This window comes from Cenococcum geophilum, assembly GCF_001692895.1.
Source record: "Cenococcum geophilum 1.58 unplaced genomic scaffold K441scaffold_82, whole genome shotgun sequence".
Classification (NCBI taxonomy): domain Eukaryota; kingdom Fungi; phylum Ascomycota; class Dothideomycetes; order Gloniales; family Gloniaceae; genus Cenococcum; species Cenococcum geophilum.
The window spans coordinates 51,744-74,042 of record NW_027137640.1 but is presented as its reverse complement, the minus strand read 5'-3'; the positions used below and the strand labels follow the sequence as shown (position 1 = coordinate 74,042).

Here is a 22,299-nt window from a genome sequence, read left to right as displayed (position 1 = left end):
AGGTAAGAGTTTTATAGAGCTTTTTCCTAGCTAATAGCTCCGGCGATATTAAAATATAGATATATACTCTAATGCGGATTTCCCCTAAAAGATATTTAGATATTATTTTCTTATATATATAAACCGGCCTTATTCTAGGAAGCTCCTTAATCTTTACCTTTTACTCCGCACTAATTATATTAAGTGGTAAGATAATAATTACCACTAAGGCCCGAAGAAGATATAGTATTGCTTATATTATTATACTCTTACTAAATAAGGTTCTTATAATAAGTATTATATCTTTTTCCTTAAACAGCAACTATTTAAGAACTTTAAGCTGCTCCATATATCCGTGGTACGGATATAAAAATGCAATAGCCTTATTAATCTTACTTAGCTGCTAGGCCTCGCTCTTCCTGCGAAGCGTAAGAAGCTAATCTTAAAGGTCCTATAGCCGTCGTGCCCGCTCTATTATATAACCTCTCTAAGTTTAAGTATCCGGCACCTAATACGGTAGCAGCTGTTGTAGTATCTTATTTAACCTTCTATCTTTCCTTTTAATAGGTTTTTGTGGCGGCATACTATAGGTTAACTTAAATATCCGTGACTTAGTAGCCGGCTTATAGTAGGGTTTAGAGTAAGATTATCCAGTATAACGCGGATGCTGTATATCCACCTAGCTATAGTAGGTGCCTTAAGGTACCTATTATAGATCTATATAGGTTTTATGCACATTAGCTAGCGTTTAATAAAATTATATATAGTTCTACAATCCCTAAGAACGCGTTTTTTTTTTATATGAAAATAAGCATAAGACCTAAAAATACCTAAGTAATAAAAATGATATATTCTAAAAGCCTAGGCTCTGTTGTATAATCGATGAACTTTGGGAAGTAATATAAAATATTAGTGTTAAGTTATTTGAATATCCGCAACCTCCGCAACGCGGATATCGTCGGAGCGCGTAAGAAACATTGGAAATGTCCCTTAGACGTGATTCCGGTGGTTTCGCACAAACGTAGTTAGTCAGGTTGCGGGCCGATTGAAAATCCGCACCAACGGAATCACGTCTGAGCTTGCTGAGGTAAAGGTGATGGAGCCCCTGGAACTCTGGGCCTTTATGGGAAGTAGCCACTAGTCCCAAAAAGGAAGGGTAAGTCTATTTTCGCGCGGTCCTCCGTACCAACCTTGCATGCATTCGTGGCTGAGAGACATCATCGATAAAGCTTCGGCCAAGAACCGTCTGACGTTCAGGTCGCCCACAAATGGCAAGCTGGAACTATCGAGTCACACGTCAGCAAAGTTCAATTGCCAGGAAGCCTTTTATTATTCCATATGTCGACTCCGATTGCATCGAGAAAATATCTACCCGAGTCAGCGACTTGGCTGAAACCGAAACCCGACAGCGATTAAGCCGACCGAGCATCTGCGTCGTTGGCCGCGGCGCTGTCCAGCCGCGTTCCCACTCTCTCTCTTCGATGATTCCACCCTGTCCATAGCTTCACTAAGAGGGTTTAGATGGAAATGAAGAAGCGAAACTCTGAATTACCTGTCAGGTAGACATCAACCCGCTTTTTCCGGACGAACAACCGGACGACCACTTGAGGGCGCACACACTGAAGTTTAACCCTCTCAATATTTCTACATAATGGAGAACGACGCGGTTTTTGCTACCGAAGCTGATGTTGATGTTGGGTTTCACCCCGCCCATTCCAGCAAGCCTCCAAACCGATACTCTGGAAATGACTATGTGAGAAAGGGTAGCAAAGCAGAGTCCGGCCCGAGTGCGCGGCAGCACCCTGCCCATGAGGAGACACCGCTACTAAGAAGGGAAGACGGTGGGTACTCGGATAGGCATTGGGGAGAGGAAGGCAATAATGAACTATCTTCGTGGCCAGGAATGACGGAATTCGAAGGGCTGCCATGGTGGAAAAAACCTTCGGTATGAGCTGCAATTCATCAACCTTTCGTGGGTTTGCTAACTCCTTTGAACCAGATCTTCTGGCTTCTACCAGCATTCCTCCTCTTTGCACTTGCCTTCGGAGGCATTGTTGTCCCAAAACTTAACCTCATACTCACTTTAATATGCCGCGAGTACATCGCCGATCGATCCGCCGATGACCCAAACTTTACAGTGCTCCCTGTGGTCTTTGGGGGGGAGAATCCACAATGCCGAATTCCTGAGGTCCAATCCCGTGTTGCACAGTTCACGCTATATGGGAATTTGATCTCGGGAATTCTGTCTGCAATTACGAGTCCAAAGCTTGGAGCCCTTTCGGATCGATATGGACGCAAGAAACTACTGTTAGTATCAGCAGCAGGAATGCTTACTGGAGAAATCATCACAATATTTGCTGCAAAATACCCAGAATCATTCCCATTTAACTGGATCCTTGTCGGATATGCCATGGATGGCTTGTGTGGGTCGTTTATTGTTGGAATGGTTCTCGCCCATTCGTACGCAACAGACTGTACTCCTCCGCAGGAGAGGAACGTAGCATTTGGTTACTTCCACGGCTGTCTCTTTACTGGCATCGCTTTAGGACCAATCGTTGCTGGATATATTATTAAAGGCACGAACTCCGTCTTATCAGTTTTCTACGTTGCACTTGGTTGCCACTTACTTTTTATCGTGTTTTTGATATTTTTCATACCCGAATCGCTCTCGAAAACTCGTCAAGCCGCAGCACGTGAAAAGCATCGGCTTGAAGTGATCCGGCTTGGACCTGCAGCAGACTGGATCAACCAAATAAGAGCATTTAACTTGCTAGCGCCGCTCAAGATCCTTTATCCAACGGGGGAAGGCTCTAGCAGCGCTGTCCGTCGAAATTTGCTACTCTTAGCGTCCGTCGATACCATCGTATTCAGTGTAGCGATGGGTGCCATGACCGTTATAGTTATATACACGAACATCCAGTTCGGTTGGGGAGATTTTCAATCCAGCGAATTCGTTTCTATTGTTAACAGCTCCCGGGTCTTCTGTCTCATTATACTTCTCCCGATCGTCAATCGACTTGTCCGTGGTCCCAGCGGCACGTCTCGTCAGAAAAATTCTGGTTCGGATAACTTCGACCTTTCCGTTATTCGTATTGCGATATTTTTCGACACATTGGGATACTTGGGCTATGCTCTTTCACGTTCGGGCACGCTGTTTATCGTCTCTGGTGTCGTGGCATCTGTTGGTGGAATTGGATCTCCTACTCTCGGATCTGCACTTACAAAGCATGTACCTCCCGACAGGACTGGACAGCTTCTTGGCGCGACAGGACTTTTACATGCATTAGCACGGATTATCGGACCAACCATCTTTAATGCGATATACAGTGCAACAGTAGGGAAGTTCAGGCAGACTGTTTTTGTCTGCTTAGCGGCTACTTTCGGGTTGGCCTTCTTGTGTAGTTGGTTTATTAGACCACATGGTGAGTCGAAACCAAGTTTTCCGAATGATAATCACTGAGACGACATTGCTACAGTATACCTTGACGAACAGGACGTTCCGGATTCCTCTACGCTAGATGAAGAACTCATTAATGGGGAAGGTATGGTACACTAAATTCAGACCAAGAGATCTCAGCTTGAGATTAGTTTGAAGTAGAATGTCTAGAAATAGATGTTTGGAATTATTTATCTTGCCCCAAAACTTTTTCCTAGCCAAAATAACATAGAAATTCTTTTATGGGATCAAAATTCTGAAGTTACGTTGTTTGTTTGTTCAAATCCAGCTCAGGAAAAGTCTGTCTCTCCTCTGCTCATTTAAACGACCCTCGATGCCTTCGTCCATGTATATAACGCCTTGTCTTGTGGGACACGAGATGTTAGGCTGATTTGCGGGCCAAGGAGTGGCCGTAGGTGAGAGTTGTTATGCTAACCGGGGTTAGAAAAGACTAGGCCTAAACCGTTGTTCAGTGGTGCAGTAATCAAGCTAATCTCATCTTTTAAGGTTTTTGGCGTATGAAATGGCAGATTCTAGTACCCATAAGAGTTAGTACTGTTGTTTTTCCTCCGCTCCATGCATCCACTCCATAGACACAGCCAGTTACAAATGGTTCGTTCAAGTAAGTAAGGCGAAAGGCGGTTGCCTAGTAGTGTTAGCACTCGTTCGCAATCGTGCGAAACGTCCCCATCTTTAAAAGAGCCTCACAGCATGCTACATGTACGGTGCTTTTGCACCTCCAACAGAAAAACACCCTCGGGCCCTTAGCTCTTTTAAAATTTTGTATAATGCTGTGCTCTGCCAGCCACTTGAGCTTTATCAACTACGTACTTGAGCCTCAATCATAGCCGACCTTAAATGGTTGAATCCAGGCCTGTGGTACTTCTTCTCGCTGCCTTCCCCTTCCTAGCCAATTATGACGGTTATTTTCAGCCGCGCTTTGTCCAGCGAGGATCAGATCAACGTGATTGGCGTGGTTCTCGCTTTCGCTATCGGTTCTCTTGCCCTTCTTGTTGGCTTTGCGACATGGAGGTTGCAGCGCCGTCGTCATTTCGCCATGCCCACCAGAAGCGGATGTCCTCACACTCCTTTACCATTCTATCGGTATGCGCTTATTGGCTCTCTATCCACTATACCAAGAAACCTACAAAAAAGTCAATGAGCTAAATTATATATCAGATCAGGCCAACATTCACCAACTCGGCTCCAGGCTCTCGCGCCTTCCAGGGCACAAGCTACTCGGTCCATATCCCCTCCGAATCTGCGTTTGGAACGATGCCGATACTACACCGAGATCGTAGTGGAAGAATGGAGAGGGGCAAGTTGACAGTCTCGGGGAATGTCAATTCCAGTCTATCACTGCCAAACTAGTGGATCAATGAAGCCATATTTTCCTCGGTAAAAAGCAGCCCTTGCTGGTACACCATGGTTGAACAGCCTCAAACTAACTACATAAAGCACTTATGAACCGACGCAAAGATGGCCGCGGCTGCCACTGGCAACGGCTTTGCCAGCATCTTCCTCGTAGATTCTCGGGGGCTAAGGCGAACCCACGATGAGCGTAAAGCAACCTCTCCGGCGAGGTGACCGCGCACCCTATTAACGAGAGCACCTAGATGAAAACAGCGCTTAATTTAGGAAGTGCTCTATATATTTGATATGGAAGAATCTATATCGTCTGGATCCTGGCTGAAGTGGTGGTTTGTCTCCCTGACGCAGTGCGTTGGTAGCAAGCCGTTTTAGAAGTGGAATTTTGATTCCAGTTAGGATACGGATGAACGCATCCAGTACCTCAACATGGCTTGCGGAGGAGCTCTCAGGAGCAGCTTACCTAGGAGGTACGATCTATGCAGGCTATCTTTATCGAGCGTTCGTTGAAATTAATACATCCTTTGGGGATAGGGCCAAGCTTTACGGACCCGAAGAGAGGGGCTGTAAGCTAGGTGCTGAATAGCCACTAGCACGCTCTGAATGCTCTACATAGTGCTCTGGTACACGAACATCTGGTTCCTTGCACCGTCCGATTACACTCCTCTCACTCCAGTTTGAGGCCTAGTCACTGGACTCCAAATTAATGTCGCTTCATAGTTTTCACTGCTGTTTCTATTGGGATCCTTGGGGCCAATGTTTCCGAGTGATGTAGCAGCAAATATCCTTTGCCTGCTCGAATCCAGCGACTGGGCGCTACCTATCCGACGCCAACCGCTCCTTTTCGACCACTTCAGCGCTTACCTCTTTTAAAATTGTCAAATTGATTTGGTCAAAGAAGAGTCGTCACTGCTGACCCCTATGGAGATCGTGTACCCCTGTCTGTGCAAATGACATCGTCAGCACGTTGTGCTAGTGTGGTTGACGCGAGCGCCATTGCTTTTTGGAAACATGACTCTATTATTACTCTCGCCTACCATACAGATGGAGATTATCAGTCCATAGGACTGAAGTGATAGGAATACCATTTTCTCTTTGATCGTTCTATATGCCATCAACAGAACTCGTTTTACGGGAAAGGTGTATAGAACCAACTCGCTTGCCTTGACAATGCAGCTAATATCTTAATTTCAACTCATTGTTCCCTAGTGGGGTGGTGACGGCAATTGGCCAAGCCCTAGCTGTTATTGGACGAAGATGTTTGCTGAGCCAATGTGAATTAAGATGGTCCCGGCAGCACATCAGCTAGCTAAATGGCCAGCTCTCTGTTATCGTCTCCAACTAAACATACAATTGAAATCTGTCTCCTATCCGTGGCCTTTGTAGCTACACCTTGACCACCCACCCTTTGGGTGGGTGGTGGACAGCTTAATCGCTAGGACATCTTAATCGCCACCCTAAAACCCACCAAAAATTAGAAAATTTATACCTTAATATCTTAACAACCACTGAATAATAGATTCTAATAATTTGGATTTAGGCTTTTATATATACTCTATAGCTTCTATTAAAATTACATAATAAACAGTTTAGTGGTTTTAAAGATATAGTATTTTGGCCTCATTTTGACCTTATTTTAGCCCCCAAATTTTAACATCTTAAAAACTACTAAACTATTTATTTTATAATTTTAATAGAAGCTATAGAGTATATATAAAAGCCTAAATCTAAATTATTTAAAATTTATTATTTAGTGGTTGTTAAGATATTAAAGTGTGAATTTTCTAATTTTTGGTGGGTTTTAGGGTGGCGATTGAGTTGTCTACCACCCTTTGGGTGGGCCACGGATAACTGTAACTTCGAAATCTTGGCTATCGTATACTAACCTCGCGTGTAAAAACCCGAAATCACGGGAAGGCAACCAACGCCTCCTGTTGATTGGTTCATATTCTTGCGAATGTCAGATAGTTTTCCCATTAGAACCCCAATGCTCTTCTTTAATTAAGCCTCAAAGTTCGTAAGCTGTGATTGGCATGCAAGTCACGAGAAGGCAAAGCAGTTGCCTAGTAGCGGTTCGCCAACTTGCGAATGTTCCGTTCTTTTAAGAGCCAAGAGCCTCATTCTCACCTTGCAGCATGATATATATACGCCTCTGGACCTCAAAATGCATTCCTTCGCTCATACCACATCCTACCTAAATCCGGATTCACCACCCCGAGCGTTGATAGGTACCAGTCGAAAATTAGGCACATCATGATCTCAACTTACAATTTTTAGGACGCCATAGAAAATAGTTACCACCCTGCGCAATATGATATTATCCCGCAGCGATAGCATCAATATCACTGGGGTAGTCCTCACATTTGCCATTGGATTCCTCGCCCTCATTGTCGGCTTTGCTACTTGGCAATTGCAACGGCGTTTGCAACGTCGCTCCACTAGGTCCCAGAGGTGCGTTTCGCCATTATTATTATACAGGTTAGATAGTCCCGGCTTCCCTTTCCCCTCCTTGCTACTAGGCCAATGTTCTGCAGAAAGCACTGGGTTGATTGATTTAGACCCAGCAGCCATTCCCAACACCTAACTGCTCAGGCACAACCTCTGCCTCTCGAAACACAAATACCGCGCTCGAATGGTATATTTGATGATTGTCTATCCAGGTATCGGTATCGGTACCTAGAAGTCATGGTGGAAGAAAGAAGAATCTCGTCGTGACTTATCTCATTTCGTGGCAGAATGTTGGTGGGGGGGGGGCACGTGCGTACTGCTCCCTATACCCCCTTGAATTCTTCAGCGAAGCGTCTGATTTTATGAGATAAGTCGTGACTGGTTGACGCTGTTTTGAAGACGCATTTAGGAGCGGGGACCTTCATTCCTGCTTGAATTGCGTTTCTGGGAAGCTACATTGTGAAAGATTTCACGCAAAGAAACCTCAAAAGTCCAGATGGCACCTTAAATTTCTTGCATATCTCATTAGCGGCGCGCAGGAATTACTTTAAAACCTTTCCTCTCATAGGAGCAATTGCCGCCTCCGGGTGGCCTTTCACGTAACTTAAATAAGAAATCCTGTCTACCCCTGCAAGAAGGACGCAAAGAAACCGGTTTCTTCAAAGCCTCTTAAGTGATATTGGTTTGTCCTCTGGTCTCGTTAAAGCAGCTTGACTATCTCCGCCCCGTTCGAGAGATTTCAAGAACGCCAAAGCTAAGATACACATGAATCTTACCAATGGAGATACATGCTACTTGTACCGGAGGCCATAATTCAAGAGGCGCCGATTAATAGCTTATTTTCGGCATATAAACTCTGAAACCTGGACACCGACACCAACCGACCCGTTCCTACTAAGCTTATTTGCAAAAAGCCTGGGCAGTGTTGGCTAAGAAGATTTGGGATTATCATTTGTCGAAATACTTCTGTATACGATCAACGAGGTCGGCTTTCTTTCCCGAAGTCGGAAGCCGTCTTGCACCTAGCCATTCTTTTAGGACTGGCATTGTGAGCTATAATCCGTCACTCCGTCAGTAAAAATTACATTCAGCAGCTCGGCAAATTGATATTCTTACCTTACTGATATTACCTCTCTCATTTTGTTCCATCATTTCCGCATCCGTCATGCCTCTATCAGACGTACTGGCCGGAGGGGCGCCGGATTCGGTTTTGACGCGTTTGGCTAGCGATGTAGCGTGTGCAGCGGCGGTATCTGCACTACGTTTGGTGAGAGCTGATGAAGACTTCCGGCTCTTGGATGCCCAGTGGCGGTACTCATTCTCGAGTTCTTCGCCCCATTCAATTACATATTGACCAGCCCGCTGGAATCTTTGGTGTTAGAAGTATATTAACGGATAGACAGAGGATAGAAATGGTAATCTAAGATGTGACAGATATGAGAACTGTTGAATATGGGGATGACCGAAGAAAAAGATGGAATTCATTTTCCATCCTGTTGTGCATTTACTGTTCGCTGCTAGGCTTCTGCACAAGGGAGCGGCCAATGCTGGACCAGTCGAAAAGGTGAGGATGGAACAAATGATGAGCTTGAGAAGTGAAAGTGAAGAGGTTTGGAATTGCATTCGTCCTAATTGGAGGGAAATGATGCGTACCTTGTCAATTTGCTTGTACTTTGGGATCGTCTTGTCCTCAGGGCGTTCTGGGAGATCCTCCTCAAGCGCGATAGCCTGAAGGATGCGATAGAACCACTGAAGAGCTAGAAACCAACATCAGCCATCCACACCTGAATACCGCCATCTCTTCCTTAGAGAATCTGCTCACATGGATTTGGATACCTAACGGGATCATAAATCGCTTTAGGTAACTGAAGCTGTTGGATCACAGATCTCATCAAATCCGTTAGTGTGTCTGTCGTCTGTACAAGTGTCGTCTCTGGATTTTGTCGTATATCGTCTGCAAACGGCAGTGGCACAATCCATATACCCGGAGGCATGAGTTGTTCGTCATTGTCACCCAGTTGTTCCGCTCCAGGGATAAGGGCTGCAATGACAGGAGCCGCATTCTTACGTGCGATGAACCATGCTATACCCATTTTCTTGTCTTTCAGTAGCTTTTGCTGCAAGGCAGAGAAGACGCGTGTAGAGCCAACATAGTCAGTTTCAGAGGGATAGATGAAGGTTGGGGTCCGTAAGTTAGCCCAGATTGGGAGCATAGACATCGGCTTGAAGCCAATGATCCTAATCACAGGCTCGCCAAAGCAGTTTCGCATGTCCTTGATTTGGTCAGGCGTGAAAGATACCGCTTCCCCTCCAAACTTATACGCCTTGCGAATCTCTGTCTTCTCAACCGTGCGTGCGGTATCTTCCGCCATCTGCGTAGTAGAGCCAGTGGCAATCTGCGCTTTTTCGCCACCGAGCCAGACATAGCAAGATCTCACTTTCTCTTGTCGCTTGATCATAATGTAACCCTTAACACCAATTCTAACTTCGGGACCGATTTCCAAGGGAAGATTAAAAAGAGCGCGACGAGGAGCGGCTTTTGAGTTTATGGAAGAAAGGAGAGACTGCAAGAGAGTGATGCCATCTCCACTTGATGAGTTCTTTGCTGCCGAGGAGATAGGAGCAGGTGAATCAGGATCTGAGAGGGATGTTCGGTAGATGATGTCCTGGAATTGTAAGTGGGGTGTTGGATGAATATAGATCCTGCTCTTACATCGTAGAACTTGGCACGATCAAAGCCATACCCAGGCTTTGAGATAGGGAAGAGCTCAATTATTACGCCGAGATCATATAGATCCTTTGCTCGGACTGCTGCTGCAGACCTTAGAGACCTATCGTCCGCATGAGGATTGTCATTATCTGTAACTAGAAACAATCGCCTTGAAGAGAAGTTCGGTGCATTGGTGGTGAAAACCTGATTGGCACAGAATAGCAGGTTCGACATGTTGACGCCCTCTTTAGATGGGACCAACAATTCCTCGGACTCTGCCTCATCCTCAACCAGATTCCTCAATCGTTTAACGTCTCCGGCAGCAGGAACATCAAGGTCCGCTAAGAGATAACAGTGAGGATATGCCATATCACTAGCACTTGTCTCGTCAAATTTAGTCTCTTTGGTGCCGAAGAGCAGTATGCCCATCATGTCGTTTGGGTTGGATATTATGCGCTGCTGCATCAGTTGGTAGGCACATTTTAGGGCTGCGGAAGTTGGAGAATCTCTATCTGCTTTCTTATTATCGGAGGGAGGAGGGCGTTTGAGCATTGAAGGGCTGACGTCAATTGCGAAGAGCACGGCATCTTTGACGGTTTTGTAGCCCTGAAGAATGATGAGCAAGAGTCATTATTTAGACAAGTATAGTTCCTACAGTATCATCGATTTCCTCCTCTTCCTCTTCTTCGTCCTTTTCTCCCTCGTGTCGATTGTATTCTAAAGCATCCGCCATTACTAGTCGATTTAGGTGAGGATGTGAGGATGTGAGGATGTGGTTGGCGGGGTTGATTAGGATAGTGGTGGTGTTGAGGCGCTCGAGGCAGACGCCGACGACGCGAAAGGTCGCGCAGTCACATGTTTCCGGTCTTCGATTGGGTAATAACGATCGAAAAGTAGACTTGCTGACGATATGAAAACTTCCGGACTCCAGCTTCGCCGCCCAACATCATGCTCCCAGTACCAATTACATCCCTTCTCAATCGCTTGACCTAAAACCCTTCGACAATGGCCCTTCGCACTCCCCTTACACAATTCTCGAAGCGCGCCCCAACCGCTCAAATCGCTAAATGTACTGGTACTCCAGTATCTTCGTTATGGAATCTGCACTTGAGAGAACCATTCCAGAGAGGAAAGACAGACATCGTGCCACCAGTTACTCAAGATGCCACAGGCTCGAAAGGGCCAACGGCGATTGTCTTTATGAACATGGGTGGGCCCTCTACGACGGACGAAGTCGGCAGCTTTCTAAGTAGATTATTTGTAACACTTTCTAAACATAGTCATATGTCACAGCGAACTAATATTTCTACAGGCTGATGGTGATCTTATCCCTCTTGGCCGTCTCCAGAACTACATTGGTCCCCTCATTGCTCGGCGACGCACTCCAAAAATTCAAAAGCAGTATGCAGACATCGGCGGCGGTTCGCCCATCCGCAAATGGTCTGAATATCAATCCTCCGAGATGTGTAGGATTCTTGACCAAATATCGCCCGAGACCGCACCGCATAAACCATACGTCGCTTTCCGCTATGCAGACCCGCTAACCGAGGAAATGTATATGAGGCTTATAGAAGATGGGTTTGGCGCTGGAAAAGGAGGGAGAGCAGTTGCATTTACGCAATATCCGCAATACTCATGTTCAACGACTGGATCCTCACTAAATGAACTATGGAAATGGCGGAACAGGCTCGAAGGGAAGAGGGCATCTGGAGAGGTGGATCCTGAAGGTGCTATCAAATGGAGCGTGATCGACCGGTGGCCCATTCACACAGGCCTTGTGGAAGCATTTGCTCGCAATATCGAGGACACTCTCGCAACCTATCCGGAGGAGAGAAGAGACAATGTCGTTCTGTTGTTCTCCGCGCACAGCCTTCCCATGTCTGTAGTTAATCGTGGCGACCCGTACCCTGCCGAAGTTGGCGCCACTGTTCATGCGGTCATGCGTCGTCTCGGGATGAAATACCCGTATCGCCTAGTCTGGCAGTCACAGGTTGGGCCACAACCATGGCTGGGTGCTCAAACGAGTGAAACCGTGGAACAGTACGTCAAGAAAGGGCAGACGGACATCATTCTTATCCCAATCGCCTTCACCAGCGACCATATTGAGACGTTATATGAGCTTGATAAGGAAATCATTGGCGAAGCAGGGCAAGAGGGAATTAAAAGAGTGGAGAGCCTCAACGGCAACCCAATCTTTATTAAGGCGTTAGCAGATATCGCAAAAGACCATTTAGGCAGCGGGAGCGCCTGCAGTCCGCAGATGATATTAAGGTGTCCTGGCTGCAATAGTGAGAGATGTCTCGAACAGAAAAGGTTTTTTGCGGGGCAGATAAAGAATTTGTGAGGGCTGCAAAAAAGCGTGGCTTTCCGCTTCCGGGTATTATATAGGTTGTATCATGGATGGGGTATGAAATCCATGCTGAAAATATCTGAATGGGCTTGCGTGCTCGGAAATTCTCTGATCATTCCAGGTTCCGAACTTCTTAGCCAAAGAGACTGGTTAGATCCGGCATAACAGTGGAGAATTTGTTGAAAGGATAGTATTTTCTTATATGGGCAGTGCTTGTCCTGGCTTCGTTGACGCAAGGTGCGACAGGTGATTTCTTTCTGCATTTCACTCCGTCAACTTAAATTGTCCTTGAGCACTGATCCTTTATAGAATCCATAGGTGAGTTCATAAATTGGCTATCGACACTGGAAAGACTGCGACAAGTGTAACTACCTTTGACCAGTGACGTTGTACTCGGTGCCTATCAAAAGCTGGGCAGGAACTTCAGTCTCCATATGTGAGTATACGTTCTCCCATTCACCGCTTGACGCCCATGCGTAACAGCCATCTGACACCATATGAAAAGGAAAAGGAAAAGGAGGAGCTCTCGATCGTTCTCTGCCTTCGGCACTAATCAGAACTCGAAATGCAGGCACCAGGCTCAAGAAAAAATCAAGCGCACATGAATCCATCAAGCTAGAAACTGACCAGAAAACATGTGCTATTCGGCCAAAAAAAAAAGACTAGAAGGGAGAGCAAGCAGCTACAAATGAGAGGAGCGCTCAGAGGTGTCCCCGAAACCTAGTCGCTGATTGACAATGTTGAGTTGTCACAGATGAAGGTAACATAGCCGACTACCACATAAGTTTAGCATCTGGCAAAAATTTCCCAGCCAGAAAGAAGTATTGTCAGTCACTTACGAGCATAGTTATCTCCAGAACCCCCGCATTGAGCGTTCATGAACTGATTGAAATACTGCTGACACAATGCCGCCGTAAATGTGGTTTTGCCCATAACACACTGGTCCCCAATGTGCACCTTCGCAAACAAGTTGCCCGCCGTGCCACTGGAATTTACGAACGGCCCCTCGAGTGGCATACAGGCCGTAATAGCGGAGCAGGCTTGCGCAATAGCAAGGTTTGCTGTCAAGGCGGGAACGAGGCGTTGCGAGCAAGTGAATTTGGTTGCGTAATTGTACTTGAAGCAGGCGTCTGGGTCCCGGGCGGCAAGATAGTTGCCAGTAGAATCGGCTATAGAATTGACCATAGGGCCAGCGATTGTTTTAGGTGTAAGGGTCACGAAGGCTATGAGGACGGTAAATAAATACATGCTAGATGAGTTGAGCAGGCTTTATTGGACGACAGGATGTTCCGATGAGAAGAAATGGTCTGTTGGAGGCAGGGTGTAAAAGCGTAAGGAAGGAGGATGACAAGGGAACAGAGAAACTTCATGTGCAATACAAACGGAAGAAAGAGATTTTTCTTGGGAGACTTTTCCGTGAATTTGAAACTCTAACACCGTTGGGTATATCTGGCCTTAATATATCTGGCCTTTATATCTGGCCTTTATATCTGGCCTTGAATATCTGCCTTCAGTATATCTGGTCTCACGCAATTTTTAATTTAGCAGAGACGAAATGCTGTCAGGAAATCAGGTACTATCTGCCGATGGCGATGAATCGAATAATAATGTTCATTGCAGGTCGAAATTCTTTGCATTTATGGACCGAATGTGTTACCGAGGGGTGTGGCCGACAAACCAACTCAACGTCTCACCTGTTTGAGGATACACCTGACCGGCTGGATTACATGAACGGATTGATACTCTTAATTTGGGCTGATTAAACATCCTTATCGTTTTGTGATGACTTTTGATGGTATATCTTACCAGATAGCCTACTTAGTTACTAGCCAACAGGGTTTTCACTTGAACCGGTTAAGCCGATCTGGCTGTTTAACGACCCGTGGATTGTGTGTCAACATTTCGTTCAGGTTGATCCACGGTAATTCAGATTGCAAGCTAATTGGTTTGGGGTGTTATTTGGCTTTTCTCCAAACCATTGGGAATAGGCTTCGTGGGTCTTATCCCAGCCGAATGTAGGCCGACCTGGAGTTATGTGGACAACTTACGAGCAAGACATTAGCCATTGGTATATCAATATTCCTTTAGATATACTTCTGTCTTCACGAAGGGTATTTGAACCACTGGCAGGCAAATCGTCAAGGCAAATTAAATCTAATAGAACGTTGTGCGTGTCGACGCTTAGACGGTCGAGTTTCTGCTATATTGCCTGTTATCAGGGCTTCCATCAGTATTGAATATTGCTTATTAATATTAAATATTAAATATTAAACGTTCAATATCAATATTAATACAAAATGTTTAATACTAAAAGATATTAAATATTAAAGATTTTTAGAGTTAAGGTGGTAAAAATATCGGTAAATGGCTCTTAGGCCTCCTTATAATATATACATATTTTAAATTTATTAGGTAAACCTATAGAAAGTAGAAATTATTAAATATTAAATTAAGTCTTATAAGGCATCGCGTATAATATCGTTAATTTTAATAATTTTTATCCCCCCCTATACTCTACCCTTAATTAACGCTATACCTCCCTTATCTACTATTATAATTAATAATAATAATATATCCTTTTATGCCATTTCCGAGCTTAATTCTAATTAGTTTATCTACTTTAGCGGCAATAATAACGCGTTAAGCAACTCTACACTAAATATACTAACTATAGCCACCCTAAAGTTGTCTTATAAAAGGCATAGGTTAGCTACTTTTATATAAAAGCTTACCCGCAATCCTCTCCCTTATAAAGCTATTCGCGATAGTAAGAATTAGATATAGTACTGCTTAATATATAAATAAAATTCTGTCTCCTTAATATCTATTCGCGCCTACCTAGCTAAAAAGTATAGTATAAAGATTTAAGCTAGAGAGGTTTAAGCAAAGCAATTATAAGAGAAGCGCCTCTTAAATATACTAAACAGCTTATAAGCCTCTAGATAGGTTAAACGCAAAGTTTAAAAAGAGTAAGTTCTTTAAGCTACTATTAATCGCGACGCCTTTAATAAAGCTCTTATATAGCTTATTACTATATAAAATCTACTATATAATATAGCTACCTAGCTAAAGCTATACGCGTTACTTATAACAGTTAATTATACTATAGAGAAAGTTATAATTAATGCAAAATTAACTATACTAAAGCTAATTAAGTAATCGTATATAGTATACCGCTATATTCTAAAGTTAAAGCTTTAAAGCTCTCTTTTAAAAATCCACTTCTTAATTAATATATAAACGTTACTAAACCACTATTCCTTTTAAGCAATTATTGTTTATTTTATTAAAGTAGAAATAGGGCAGTTATAGAAGGCTTTACTTACTCTACTAGAACTTCCTTTATATAGTAGTATGTCACGAGACGGGGGCAGTAGCTACAAGACGTATATATTTGAGGAGTCTATAAGACGTTGCGCGATTGATCGTAAGGGTCGAGGGCGTAAGGAGGTGATATACCTACGCGTAGCTGACATAAGCTGTACGCGAGGTATATGCGAGAGCACGGGGCTCTCCTATGGAGGCCCCTGCGGTAGGGTTCCGTAACACTACCCCCCCTTCTATAGAGGCGGAGCTCCGGCGACGCTGTGGTTACTATATATATATAGAAGGGACACTTAGGGTATAGAAAAGAAGAAAGGGGGGTATTGCTAAAGGCTTAAAACAACGTTATATAATAAGGCTTGGTATCTAAAAATCCAACTAATTAGATAACTTTAACTGCTGGTTAAAGTTCCTAGACATCTTAATGATATTCTAGTTATATAATCGCACTTTACCGCAATCTAACGGCAATCTAACGGTAATTTACCCTTATGTGGTAATATATAACGGTTTAACTCTATAAGGGCTCCTATAGAGGATTAGGTATAAAATCTCTACTTAGGCCCAGTTTCTATAGGTTTATATAGTAAAAGTCGCTAATTAGATCCTTTGCATTTTTAAAGTTTTCCTATAGTTGCCATTCTGGCTAATTTATGTTAAATCCTATATATATAGCTCTATAGTAAAGCCGTTGTCCTCTACCTTTGCCAAAGTATTTAGAGTTAATAATTCGTTTAATGGTCCACTCTTTATAGTTCTCGTCTTCGTTCTTATCTTAAATTAGTACTAGTAGGGGTTTAGGCTATATCTACCTCGGTAAGGGGTTAGGCTAGTAAAGGTATAGTAGCTATAGGTAAAATATAGGCTATATCCCGCGGGTAGCTAGGGTAGGCGGGAGCTCTAGCTTATATACGGCTCCCCTATTAATAACTCGTTTAATTAGGTAGGGGCTAAGGTTTTTATAATTAAGTGACTTTATAGGCCTCTATATAGAGATATTATATACATCTAGCTATACCTAGTCGCTAACACGCATCTCCAGTGGTAGCGTTTTATAATAGTCGGCGAAGTAGGCCTACTTTGCTTAAGCCCAGGCCATTTCTCCCTTATAGTAGTTAAGTAGATTTTTTATACGGTCTATATACTAGTTAGTAAGTAGTATCTTAAGGCGTTTTCTATATAGCAGTTTCTTATTAATAGGTTCTAGTAGTTCTATACCGGATTAGGGGTAATATTCCTTATTTACAAAAAATAAGGTAAGTCCTATAGTAGTTAAGACGTAGTTATTCGCTACAAATTTACCTAGTAGGAGGTAATCCACCTAGTTATCTTAACTATAGGCGACTACCTATTATAGGTACGCTTTTATACTAGCATTAGCGTTTTCTAGTTGCCTAGTAGTTTTATAGTAAAAGAATATAGACATCTTAACGGAGATGCTAAGGCGTTAGCAGATTCGTCTTTATATATTAGAGCCGAACTATATACCTTAGTCGGACGTAATTAAGTTAGGTAACCTATATAATTAGTAGATTTCGCAGAGGAAGGCGTTAGTAACGTTAGTAACAGCTACGCCTTTAGTTAGGACGTAGTGGCGCTCTTTTATAAGTTGGTATATTATTATAAGAATATTCTTATAGGTACAGCCATGTCGCTTATAGGGTGGTAGGTTAATAATAAAATCTATAGCAATATCTGCCTATCGTTGTATAGGTACTAGTAGAGGGTGTAGTAGTCCTTAGTACTTTATATTAAAGGCCTTAGCGCGCTTACAACTATAGCAGGCGCCTATAAAGCGTTTAACTAAGTCTATTATTTTAGGCTAGAAGTAGTATCGGCTAAGAAGCTTATAGGTTCCTCCCCTACCTAGGTGGCCGCTTAATTAGAGGTTATAGGCCATTTAGATTAGTTACTGTTATAGATTTTCTAAGTTAGGGATAAATAGACGGCCTTTATAATAGAGCCTATTCTCTTTTACTTCTAAGGCTGCTATATTAATCTAGCCTAAGCTTTAGAGTTTAGTCGGTAGCGTATAGGCGCTAATAGTCTTTGCGGCAATAAGTTAATATAATAATAGGTTAATAGAGGTGTTATATGCCGTGGTAATAAGCTTATTAATTTTAGGAGGTAATTCTAGTTCTATAGTATAGAGCTAAGGTATAGTTAGCTCTATTATAGGTAGTATACCTAGGGCTAAATTCTATGCTTTTAGGATTGTCTATTATTAAAACTGGTTATAAGGGTTATCTTTAGACTAAGGAAGGTCTTATAAGCGGCGTATTAGGCTATTANGCTTAGTACCTTATACTCNTNGCCTATATGCNATTTTAAAGTTAAAANTAGAGAGGAACTTNTTNTAGCGTNCTTAGCGTTAGTTTAGCTGTTTTATAGTTATAAAGTACTTAAGGTTACGATAATCTGTAAGGACTTTAGTTAGCTAGTTAGGTTTTGTTAAGAAGAGTTCTAGTTAGAATTCCTTAAACGCTTATATAATCGCGAGAAGTTCCTTATTATAGATCTTGTAGTTATATTCTTATAGTATAAGCTTAGACAAATAGAATACGACTAAGTAGAGGAGACTGTTATTACCTATTTAGGAAAGGACGCCTACGTTAACGTGGTCTAAGGAGTTAGTTTTAAAATAGAGTTATTGTCCTGGTATAAAGTGAGCTAGGATAGATGCTTTGGTAAAAGCATTTTTAAGGTCTTAAAACGCCTTCTTGTATTTAGGCGTTTAGATAAAATATAGATATGTTTTTCTTCCTTTTACAGAAAGGCCCTTTATTCGCATTATTGCTATAAGTGGTACTATAACACCTAAGAAGTTATATATAAATTTTTAATAGAAGTTAGCGAAACCAAGGAAAGCTTATACGTCTTTAATATAGTTAGGGGTTTGCTATTTAGTAATTATATGTACCTTCTTAGGGTCCATACGGACACCCTTAATAGTGATAATTAGTTTAAGGTATTTTACTTCTATAACTGAGAATTCGCACTTCTTTAAATTAATATAAAGTCCTACATCCCTAAGGCGCTGTAGGACCTTTTAAACGTGCTTAGTATACTTAGAAGGGTTATTGTTATAAATAAGTATATCGTCTAGGTACGTAGAGCAGAAGTCGTTAAGGTAGTCCCATAAGGTATTATTAATATAGCTTTAGAAGCTGCCTGGGCCGTTATATATACTAAAGGGCATAATAGTATATTTAAATTGGCTAAAGCGTAATATAAATACGGTTTTCTATTCGTTACCTTCTCGTATTTAAAGGCGGTTAAAGGCGGCGATAATATTAAGCTTGGTATAGATTTTAGCTTAGCTAAGCCGCTTAAGAGTTTTATATATAAGCAGTATAGGGTATTAGTTCTTAATTATAATAGCGTTAAGTCCTTTATAGTTAATATAGAATTAAATACCTCCTTTTAGCTTCTTAGTAAGGAGAATAGGGGCGGCTGTTAGGGATATGCTGGGGTAAATAAACCCTTTATTAAGGTGCTCGTTAATATACTTTTTAATAACTAGAAGTTTGTTTTTTAACATTAGGTAGGGTCTTTTATAGGGTAGCGTTTTTCCTTATTTAATATTAATAGTATAGTTATTAGGTTAATATAGGGGGAGTATATCTACGCTCTTTTATAAGTATACGTTAATAAAGTTATAGTACCTCTTAGGGAGGAGCTTATAGAGTTCCTTATTAGTAAGTCCTTTTTTAAGCTTTATAAACTTCTTAAAGTCTAAAGGTAAAAGTCTATAGAGTTTTACGGGGGCATTGTTTTCTAGGAGGTTAACTATATCTATTCTATTACTATAGAGGACGTAGTCCTATTCTTTATTAAGCTTATATAGTTATAATTAGGAGGCTACGGTAACGGTCTAGCCTTTCCTATATGCTATACGGTAAAAGGCCGCGGCACTTATATAGTAGTAGTTAGTTATAGGTAGAGTAATAAGGGGTTTCTTAGGTTAGTATCCTAGGGAGTAGATAAAGGCGGCTAGGCTATGTCCTAGGTAGGTCTCTCTATAGTATTTAGAGTTAAAGGTTACTTCTCTCTTTTTCTAGTTAATGGTGGGGTTATATTATTTGAGCTAGTTTATTTTAAGGATAATAGGGTAGTTAGCAAGTGGTATAATATAGGCCTAGAGTTCTTTCTAGTGCCTATTTATATCTAGGTAGAGTTATGCTATATGGGTAATCTTCTATATAGTATAACTACTGTTAGCGAGTTATAGGGCGTGGGCTTTGGTAAGGGGTAAGGTAGGTAGGTTATAAGTATACATAAATTAGGTATCTATAAATTTATTAGTAGCTTCGCAATTAATTATAGAACGGCTTTTATATTATTTTTTAGCAGTAGTTCCTATTATGGGTAAAACTATCTATTTCTATTTATTTATCTTTACTAAGTTATCTATTAAGTAGGCTAATATGTAGATCCCCTTATTATTAGGGTATCCTAACCTATAACTTAGGGCTAGGACTTAGTGTTTTCCGTTTCCGTATCTAACTCTACTACTATTACTACGTTTTTGTTTTGTACGGTAGTAGTATATAGCGACGTATTTAGTATTTAAGGTACTAGGTTAGGTATTAAGCAGCAGCTGCTAAACCTAGCTATTAGGCAGTTTAGGCTATAGCTATAATAGCCTTCTTAACAATATCTATAGCAACGCTTTAGCTTTTAAAGTAGCTCGCGTTCTCCGTCTAGTAGCTTTTATAGGAAGGTTAGTATAAAAAGGTTAATATTAGGACTAGTAGTGTTGCTTAGGGTAGTAGGTGTTAGTAGTTTAGTAGGTCCGGAGGGCTTCTATAGAAAGGTCTTTGGGTAGGGGTTTACAGTAGCAATCTAATTTAGTTGTCATTTAATTTTCTATATAGCTGCTACTATATTATAAACATTATTGTAGTTATAGCTGGCGGCTGCGTAACTAAGGCAATAAGTGACTTTTTTAAGGAGATTTTCCTAGTCTTTAATATCGTCTTAGGTAAGGGCTCTAGTGTATTCCTAGAATTTAATATAGAACTTATTAAATAATTTAGTAGGGCTTATCTTTAGGGTATATAGTTTAGCTTGGTTAGTAGCTAGTAGGTTATAGTTGCGGTATATTAAGTTAAGATTATTAAGGACTTCTTAGTAGGACTGCTACTTTTAGGGGCTATTAGTCTTCTATTAGGCGAAGAGTCTATTAAATAGTATACCCTTTATTTGCCTAATAATGTAGCCAATTTTAGTATCTTCTATAGGAAAAAGGCAGGCGCTCTAAGTTAGTTTCTTACGGATTTGCATTTTCTAGTAGCTATATTCTTTACAGTCTTTTTAGAAAACTAGGGGATTAGGGTAATATATATTAGACCCTACGGTAGCAGCTTAGGTTTAGTTATTATAGCTTTTATTATCGCTTTAGTAGGGGTTTCTATTAGGTAAGGCTGCTTAGCGCTAACCCTCTATTAAGTATTAAGTAGGTAAAGTTGCCAGGGGCGTAGAGACTTAAGTAGCGTTATATATAGTAGAGAGGTGTCTAGTATTATTACGAATGTACTCATTAAGCTAAGATTATAGGTATTTAATTATGCCTTCTCTTTTAGTAACCGTAGTAATAAGTATAATCTTAGCCTTCTTTAACTGTTAGACGTCGCGTTTAAATACATAAAGGTCATCTTTGGTTTCTTAACGCGTATTATTGGCGAGCGCCTTACAAGCTTATAGGTCTTAGATAATATCGCAATCTTAGGTAGTACGCATCTCAGCTTATATAAGCTTTAGGTAGTAGTTCTATAGAAGGCGGTAGTATTTATTAGGTTTTTATGCTACTATTTTTATAAACGTTTTAGCGTCTTATATTTTAATTTTAATAAGTAGTAGCCCTTCCGCTTGCTTGTCCGTAGTTATATAGTTAATAAAAGATAAGATATTATTAGTGTCTATCTCCTTAGGGGTTAAGGCTAGGGCTAATAAATCAAATTCTCCTAGGATTGATTGGCATTGTAGGTTAAGTATAGGTATTGGATTGTTCTTTAGGTTTAATATAGTAGCTAGTAAGAAATATCGTCTTACTATTATAGGTTCCTTAGAAGTATAAAGTGAGGTAACTTATAGGCACGCTGCTTTTAGTAGCGCCTATAGTATTATAGAGATATAGAATTGGTTATAGGCTAGGTGTTAGTAGTAAAAAGGCGTAACATAATGTCACGGGACGGGGGTAGTGGCTATAAGACGTATGTATTTAAGGAGTCTACAAGACGTTACGCGATTAATTATAAGGGTCGAGGGCGTAAGGAGGTAATATACCTACGCGTAGCTGACATAAGCTATACGCGAGGTATACGCAAGAGCACGGGGCTCTCCTATAGAGGCCCCTACGGTAGGGTTCCGTGACAAGTAAGAACTAAGCTATAGCCTTCCTTCTTACTACTAAGAGCTATAGGATTTTTAATAAAATTAGCTATATATATAGTGTATAATTACAGCACCTGTCGTACCAACCGCGTGCTTACGCGCTCGGTACGCCGAGTACGCGTTTACGCGTTTGGTGCACCAACCACCCACTTACGCGTCTGGTGCACTTCTGAAGCACTGACTAATTAGGGGGGAGGCGCATTAGTATATAGACTACGTAGTCTGCTTTATACAATTAACAGTTACCACCATCTAAATAAGCATACGATACTATACGTATTTCGTGCC

General features: G+C 41.8%; 4 protein-coding genes across 4 annotated transcripts; 2 read left to right on the top strand and 2 right to left on the bottom strand.

The window, feature by feature from the left end:
• The first annotated feature begins 1,229 nt into the window (after positions 1-1,229).
• On the top strand, positions 1,230-4,008 carry K441DRAFT_648096 (MFS general substrate transporter). The gene is made up of 3 exons (XM_067646880.1): positions 1,230-1,924; positions 1,979-3,401; positions 3,456-4,008. Exons 1-3 carry the CDS (start codon positions 1,631-1,633, stop codon positions 3,533-3,535), a joined length of 1,797 nt encoding a protein of 598 aa, XP_067497159.1. The 5' UTR covers positions 1,230-1,630; the 3' UTR covers positions 3,536-4,008.
• Positions 4,009-8,179: 4,171 nt separating this feature from the next.
• On the bottom strand, positions 8,180-10,493 carry K441DRAFT_682444 (ATP-dependent DNA helicase; the record flags this gene model as incomplete). The annotated part of the gene is made up of 5 exons (XM_067651579.1): positions 8,180-8,284; positions 8,348-8,593; positions 8,885-8,988; positions 9,054-9,897; positions 9,945-10,493. The coding sequence occupies 5 exons, from the start codon at positions 10,491-10,493 to the stop codon at positions 8,180-8,182; spliced, it is 1,848 nt and encodes a 615-aa protein (XP_067497158.1).
• A 453-nt stretch (positions 10,494-10,946) lies between these two features.
• Positions 10,947-12,285, top strand: K441DRAFT_682443 (ferrochelatase mitochondrial precursor; the record flags this gene model as incomplete). Its single annotated transcript, XM_067651578.1, has 2 exons — positions 10,947-11,201; positions 11,254-12,285. 2 exons carry the CDS (start codon positions 10,947-10,949, stop codon positions 12,283-12,285), a joined length of 1,287 nt encoding a protein of 428 aa, XP_067497157.1.
• A 591-nt stretch (positions 12,286-12,876) lies between these two features.
• Positions 12,877-13,745, bottom strand: K441DRAFT_670380 (uncharacterized protein). The gene is made up of 2 exons (XM_067650278.1): positions 13,139-13,745; positions 12,877-13,051 (listed from the first exon to the last, which is right to left on the bottom strand). Exons 1-2 carry the CDS (start codon positions 13,537-13,539, stop codon positions 13,012-13,014), a joined length of 441 nt encoding a protein of 146 aa, XP_067497156.1. The 5' UTR covers positions 13,540-13,745; the 3' UTR covers positions 12,877-13,011.
• Between the last annotated feature and the right edge of the window lie 8,554 nt (positions 13,746-22,299).